The 8,365-nt window shown below is 37.9% G+C and overlaps 1 protein-coding gene across 1 annotated transcript in view; it reads right to left on the reverse strand.

The window, feature by feature from the left end:
- The window catches only part of oxct1a (3-oxoacid CoA transferase 1a), a gene marked incomplete in the record, with an annotated part of 41,933 nt that overhangs the window by 11,406 nt on the left and 22,162 nt on the right, over nucleotides 1–8,365 (reverse strand). Inside the window, 1 exon segment of the mRNA XM_035657872.1 lies at nucleotides 7,168–7,243. Within this exon segment, the coding sequence (XP_035513765.1) occupies nucleotides 7,168–7,243 (76 nt within the window).

An 8,365-nucleotide genomic window follows, 5' to 3' on the forward strand; every position in this document is an offset into this window, starting at 1 on the left:
ACTGTAACACTGACATCCTGATCCCTTCTCAATCACTTTAATGAATTAAAGAATAAATTCTATGAGATTCTATGAGATTCTATGGACACAGTCGGATACCAAAAGCTTAAAAATGATTGCATATTGCACACAGCTTTATAACCACCTGGGAGGGGCAAAAAATGTGGGTCCCTCTCAGTCAATGGTGTTTTACAGTTATTATTACCAAGTGAGTCTGGATTCTCTTCAAGGCCTATCTTACCTGTACCTCCAGGCACCCTGGAGCCTCCCAACATAAAACATGTCAAATGTGAAGGGCTCCGGGACCTCTCAGGTCAACAATCACGTGACACGTCAAAGCATAAATTGGCCATTCCATCATATCCATACATTTTTACCTGAAGCTACATCCTGAGCGTGTATTTAAAAAGGTCAGAGGTATTAAAGGTTGCATTAGGAAGCACAGGACGTCAGTATGAATTTACTACTATCATAAAAGCAATTTTAGTGCTTTGATGGGGCCTTTTCTATAAATGGCTTTCATAGCCGTGTATTTATATAAGATACTGTAGCTGCAGGTAAACGTAAGTTAGCTACCAGGTCTAAGTTAGTAGTAACTGATAAAGGCGTATGTTGCTAAAGACAGAATAGAAAAAGGTATGATAATGATAATTCACAGTTTCTTTTAGAAATCACAGAAAATCTACAATTATCCAGGGACTACTGTCTCTTATTCAGGCAGAACAACAGAATGACAATTATAAAGAAATGTGAGAAGAGCAGAGATCAAGCAGCAAAGCATCTGCAGTGAAGCAAACTTCAAACAGGAGGCATCTCTTCAATATAATAGCCAATAATCACATTTCTTTATCTTTGTTGTTTAGACTATATGGTTAAACTAAAGGATAAATGCTCCCATGTAGATACAGTATACTTGTCTAGTTACAATTCAGTGAGTACATAAAATAAATATATTTCTTATAAAATCACGTTTTTTTTTTGTTTGTTTGTTTGTTTTAAAAGGGAGCCAAGCAAAGTACTTTCTAAAAAATAAGCAATCGAAAGATCATTGCAGCAACAGAATTGCCAGCTGGGTGAAAAAATGTCTTCTAGTCCCTCATTGTTCCCAATAAAGAAGGTTTCCAAATAAGGAAGGCTGACATGCAGATATGGCCACAGGGTGACGGCTGAGTAACTGAATTAAAATCCCATTTGCTCATCAATCATGTGAAGAGCCTGCTTGGCTTTCTGCTCGATAACCAGAGGATATATATGCCAAGTGTGGTGCATCATAAGGATACTGTTTGCCTCTGGGGAGGCCAGCTGGGTGGAGAAGATATCAACAGAGAGCGGAAGGAGGGTTGGGAGAGGGGAGGTAGAGGATGTAGGGAAAAGCACAGACTGAGGATATGGGATAGGCTGCATTTAATTTTATATACTTTACTCTATTATATTATAGAAGACCAACTGAAAATGGCCTATAGTAACAGCTCCCAAGACATCCTTACAAAATAGTATCCATTTTGACTTTTAACGTCCAAACTCCCCCTTTTCACCTTCCTTTTCACCTTCCTTTTCATTCAGTACTCACTGACTCTTAAGCTGATACTCCAAAAGGAAACAGTATCCTTTTTCATATGATCAATGTTAATGCACTTTCTGACAGTCAAAGGGCTAGGTGGTGTGTGCAGAGGCCCTAAGGGGATAACACTGTCCGACCTGATAGTAGCAAGTCTGGATTTACAGCTATGTGAGCCAGACACCAGATAATGTACTCCACCTAGCAAGGCTGCTGTTAATCAAAGAGGGCACTGGTTTTTAAAAAACATTTGTGTTAACTTACTAGTCTGGTTATGTGTCAATTAAAGAGTCAAATTAGATAATGATCTTGTTTTTGCTGTGAAGGCAATTAAATGTCTACTGGATCCACCCTTTACTGTACGGCTGTATGTTATGTTTCTGGCAAATGAAAATATAGACATCAAGTGACTGGAATTGTTATAGGCCATTCATTTTGAATGAGTGCTAGCTAGGAAATGAAATGATGCAGCTACACTGCCTGTGCTGCATCGTAGTGACAGCAGCCAAGTGTACAGGAACAACAATCTAGCTTGTGTCCATCCCTGATTGTGTGTGTGCGCGTGCGTGCGGTCAAATGGTCTCACTAATGCTTATGACCTTGTTATTTAGAAAACACTATAATAAAATACAATTTTTGCGGAGATTTACAGGCAGGTATGGGCTCTGTTGCTCACAGAGAATGTCAGTGACCAAAATTGCTGGCAGGATTGGCATTTGATTGTCTCTGATTTACAGCTTTGCATGTGGTTATCTGAGCCCATATTGATCTAAGCTGCTCCATGCCGCAAAACTCACACTTATCATGATCTGCAAGTGTGTGACAAAGAAAAATGTATCAAATGGTACAATGGGATAAGCTAATAACCTATTCCACACTGTTCGCTAAAGTGATTTTATTCAACCCAATCAATCTTTAACTTTTGGTTGGCTGTCTATTACACTTGTTTTGCCTGACTAGGCTTGGTTGCTAGGCTTCTGTAAACCTGCTCACCTGTGACTGTGGCAGCCAAAAATGGGACCTTTCTTAATTACCTTTCTAATTACTAATTACCTATTTGAAGGCATCCCAGATTAAGAGAACACTATTTTGCCAAATCCATAGTTTTATGGAGACTGCTGAATATAGAGGTTGCCATGGCATCTGGCTTTCGAGGGCACTTAAATGAAACAAATATATTGTCAGAATATCCACAGAGAGAAATATCCTCTCTCTAAGTTGCCAACAAGAGCATGGGCCATTTAGTCATTTAATTAACACAGCTTTGATGATATTAACCTTCCTGGTCTGACTGAAGGCCCACAGGTTTTTAATTTCCTCATCTGATTGTGTCCATTTGCCTGCTATAATCTTAGCACCAAGGGGAGACATCGCTCTTCTAAGCAGTGACAACTATGGTTCAACTGCTCAAACACAACGTTTAAGGAGAACGGTTTTATTGTTGCATAATGAGCAAAGTACAAAATACAATTCAGTTACAGTAAGTTAAAGAACTAAAATACACTTCTATGTTAATTTTGTAGTTATTTATTTCACTGCTTAACATTAGAACCGCTAATGAGAAAATCTCCTTGTACCAGTTCCCACAGAAGTTCCTTTTTTTCCTAGAAACATGCATTTTAAATTTTTTTTTTTTACTAGTTTATTCAACTCTCTCTTTGAAATTAATCCTTGCTAGAGGCAGATATACAGTAGCCTACCCATATACTAATTAAATAGGCGTTAGAGAAGATGTAAGCGATGGAACATCAATTTATATAATGGCTTTAAAAGTGAGAGATAATGTGGGGGACAGCAGGAGGCAGTATCCGTGGTGCAGAACGAAGATAATACTTGCCACTTCTTCTAAAGTTAAAGCTCTGTTGAGATGACACCTATCATAACATGAGAGCAGAGGACACACTCAGTCCCACTCAACCAACAAGGTTTTCTCAGTGAGCCACAACTGGCACATAACTACTGCTATTTATATAAGGCTAATAAGGCATTTTATACAGTAAGAATAAGAATGGATAGGCTTCGTACTGGGATTTCTCGCACATACACTGTTGGTCTTTCGGTTCGGAAAAGTGGGACAACAGGTGTAGCAATTCAAAGTCTGACATTTATTTCAAAGCAACCTCTGTGTACAAGAGTCTTTTTCTCTGAGAAGGAACATTTCTAACAATTGCATTTTTGGCCATAATAAGTAATGATTCAGCAGTTTCTTTGACAAACCAGTGTGATTGCTGTTCCAAAATGTGCTGCTGTGGCACTAACGCATGAGAAAAGCATCACAGAGAGAATACTTTGACTGGCACTGTATTTCTATTACTAGGCTTAGGGGTTGCTTGCATTTTTTTTTTGTGTTGCCATGACGACAGAATACGATTTCCTCACTTGCTGTGCAAGTGTTCCCTTTCCAGACAGTGGCAGAAACACCACAGAAAATGACCCCCTTCACAATCCAAGAGTTCCCACTTACCAACTGGCTTCCTTTCTCTCCCCCACAAATTCTCTGACAATCTCCGCTGTCTGTTACAAATGGCTCTCTATTTAATAACATAGCGACGGACCTCCATAAGCCCTAGTTACCCAGACAACTAATGACAAGAATCAGAGGGGGAGACGGGACTGACAGGAAGACAATGGACACTGTGTTCAAAGTAAATGGAAAACGTAAGTGTTTACAGTGTATAACTGGTGATACCGCTAGAAATTACAATCAATGTTTTCTCTCCCAACAATGACCAATGATCTTTAAATTAGTTAGAACATGAAATTTTAACCAGACAAGCCAAACACTACAAAATGTAGAATGTAAAAGTCTGTTATATGTAGGAAACATGAGTAAAGGTTAATTACTATAATTCAAAAGATAGTCCACAAGATCTTGCATGGCTGATTCTGAATAGTATTTGCTTAGACCTTTACTGACTAATTAAAAAGGAAACATCAAACCTCTGGTGTTACATATTTTTAACTGGTATTCAAAGAGAGAAAACATCAAATATTACATACTATTTAACCTGGGCAAACCAGTTTTTGACCTACAACAGAAAGTTTCTTTTAGGTATACTATTACGCCTAATAACGCTGGAAAACAAAAAAACAAAAGCCCAAAATGGTCAGTGGAGCTACACCCCAGTAACATACATGAAAGAACATTAAATCAACATTTTACTACCATTGCTACTACAAATACTGGACATAGGACTAGGACATATTTAACGGATTATAAACTGGCAACCACGTCCATGTAAATCTGTTTATGATGCAGCAAGAAAGCAAGTGAAGTTCTTAAAAAAAAAAAAAAAAAAAGCACTATGCTCTTAAGCAACTCCTTCATTAAAGCTGCCATCAAGCCTCATCATGAGCTCTTGAGCTAGTAACTGCATTTTAATAGTCAGTAGCTCGAGCTATTGCAGCACTTAAGCTGCAGTTATACGAAGCCTATAGGGGTTTGGAATATATGTCTGATATAGCATTTGTTTTCTCCACTTAAAGTTGAAGACTATCGAAGTGAATTCTGTTTTGTAAAGTAAATAGTGGTATATGAGTTGAACAGACACATTTTTTATCGCTTTCGTCAACTATGTCCAGTGTTCCTTCATTGGCAATATCTGTTTATTCTTCTCAGATTTGAAGGCGCAAGTGAAAACTGAAGTAGCACTGCTCAGGAAGTCAAAATCCGAAATAAATACAAGTCAAAAATGGTTTTTATTTTTCTCAAAGTGTGTGTGGTTGGCTATTAGAAATCTGTGAAGAGGTACATATGACAAGAAAATATCAGTGTCTGCATCTCCTGTCAACTGCCCTGAAAAGCTCTAGCAGCTAAACGATAAAATAGCACACCAAATCTAAAATGCCATCCTTTATTCTACTACCCCTTTCTCTCCATCTATTGTTTTTCCAGATGTTTCAGGCTGAGTGGAGATGTAAAAGCATTTCAAAGCCCTCAACTGGAAAATGTTCATCTGCATTTTGCATATTAAAAGCGTTCAAAATCAACATAATCACGCTGAGAGTATTGCATCCCCGACTCCTACGTACAACATTTCCAATTTCACGCTATGTACCCATCTTTAGATAGTGAATAATTTTCATTATCACAGAAGGTGGGAAATGTAATTCTCTTAATCCATCCTTTCAAAAGAGGGGACAATGAAGATTAAAGCGTAGGTGAGGACAGAGGTGTGTGCGCCTGTGTTGCTGCATTATTTTGCTGTTCAAACTGTCCAACACTAGAATGGCCAAACAAGATAAACTCCCTGCTTCTGAATAACAGCTCCAATGTAGTCCTTCAGTATCTGCATAATGTACTTAATTAAGTTAATTAGCAATTACCATGAACAAACAAGTACGACTGGAGAGGTAAAGAGAAAATTAATTATGTTGCAGAATTTAGAGATCATCATCAATAACAGTATCCTTGTGCACAGTGCTGCCTTACATATGACTTATTGTGTTTAAATATTCATGTTTTATTCCTAAGGTCTCTACATGCAAACATCAATGCTCTGTGTCTGTATCCACTCAGAGGAGATGCATCTGGAAAATGATGCACTGACTGAAACAACCTTGCATGTGCACTTCAGTCAAGCAGAAAACAGCTGTGTGCCAGGGGGCATTCTGGTTGAGCCCACCCACATTGTGAAAAGGATTTTAATGGGTTCTTGACCTTAGTAATCATTGAGGAGGACTGTGGCCACTGTGGTCTTAAGACCAATTGACCTGACGAAACATCTAGCGATAATGTTTGCCACCCATTATACTATAGCGCTCACAACACCCCACCCCCTGGGAATATGAGGACTCTTGAGTAAAGCTGAATTAGTCATTGCACAAGCCAGCTACACAGAGTAGAGCTGAAACAACTAACCAATTAGTTGATCAACAGAAAATTAATCTGCAACCATTTTGATAATTAATTATTTTTCAGGCACAATTGCCGAACACCATTTGCTGCTTTATTTGATCCTATAAAGTATGTTAGCAAATTGAATATCTTTGGGTTTTGGACTGAAGGTCGGACAAGACCAACAATATGAAGACCTCATTTTTGAAACTGTGATTTTTTAAACTATTTTATGTTATAGACAAAAAGATTGATTAAGAAAAAAATCTGCAGATTAACCAAAAATGATCATAACTGTTACGACACTAATTCAGAGTTTCCCCTTAACCTTTTTTGTGGTTGATTTTAAAGCCTCATGTCAAGTGCATTATTGAATGACAGACAAATAAATACCAACATTTTTTCACTAATATTAAATCTGAGAAAACATTGAGTATTATATACTACTCGAACTGGAACATTTTGAGTTTCTGACCTGTGACAGTCAGCAGTCTAAAGACAAAGACTGAGAATAAAAATGTAGAATCATAGGATACATGTCCTTGTATATCAGTGAAACATCGTGCAAACTAACAGAACAGTACCACAATATTTGTATTGTCTGAAACACCTCTCTGACATAAACTAAAAAAAAACTATTATAAGCTTCACAAAACCGCATTTGGAACATGCCTATTGTACTGATGTTGTCAGGACCCCAGCAAAAAGCAGAACGCATGAATCTGAGAAAAAAAAAAAGGTGATAGATTTGTGCCATCAAAACCAAACTTACTGGAATCATCCAGTTGGCTAGGTCTCCATGTTTTGACACCTGCATGGCTCCCAGCATTGTCAGGTTGATGTGACCACTAAAGAGAATGACACAACAGAAGAAGACAGCTGTCAACTTCAGAATCAATTCAACTTATGAACTCACAAGTCCACTTGCCAAAAGAAACCCCAAATATTTGATACTTGATGATTGGACAGATTCAGAACAAATATCTTCACAAAAATAACCCCTCTTCCCATCTCCACGGTTTTCTTGATAGCAGAACTTATCATATATATATCATATATAAAAGGCTTGTGAGAATGTTTTTTTTTCACCCCCTCCTCCAAAAACAAAATCATTTTGAGAACAATTGCAATATGTCTGAAGATTAGTGGTAATAATCATTTTTGCATCACAATTTGCATTTTCACTGAGAAAAACTATTATATAAACATGATAATATGACATTTGTTGGGGTCTGTACCACACAAACATGTTTTTTCTTTTACATCTTAACAAGATTTGTAGGCCAACACTTCTTCGCAGAACTACAGTACTTTATTATAGTGCTGTTTTTGCCACATATTTAACCTTTATCAAAACAATTACAGCTTCTGCAAGTTGGATACTGAACTTGAGCAGCCCTAATAAAATGTACCATATTAACAGAATTAGTCAGTTATTTTATCTCTTTATTAAGTGTGATTTCTGTGGAAGCAATTCCTTTTCCTGTTTCTCGTGGACTCTAGTCCAGAGTGAGGTATCCAACAATGCCTCTAGAGCATGAAGGGGCATTGTTAGGATGCTTGCCGTTAGATTTTAACCAGGATCTGTGGAACTGCTGCCTACAATAAAATCATAAGTATCTTAATTCCTCATTGTTTCTCCATTGCATGTGGCAACACATAGCAGGTGTGAGGCCAAACAGAAACACATACAAAGTAAGAAATGCTAAAATTCTGCGATAAAGTACACATCTAAATCTAATCCCAGTGAGAGAAGTAGCTTGTGTGGTATTTGAGGCAACATGGCACACAATCCACCATATGTTGTGTTATTGTTTCTCAGCTCTTAACTGTGTTCGCACAATAGCTCACACACACTCTCTCACACACACTCACACACACTCTCACACACACTCTCTCACACACACACACACACACACACACACTCACACACACACACACACTCTCACACACACTCTCTCACACACACA

Source organism: Morone saxatilis, unplaced genomic scaffold (assembly GCF_004916995.1).
Source record: "Morone saxatilis isolate NCDOM2014 unplaced genomic scaffold, NCSU_SB_2.0 Contig16, whole genome shotgun sequence".
NCBI lineage: Eukaryota > Metazoa > Chordata > Actinopteri > Moronidae > Morone > Morone saxatilis.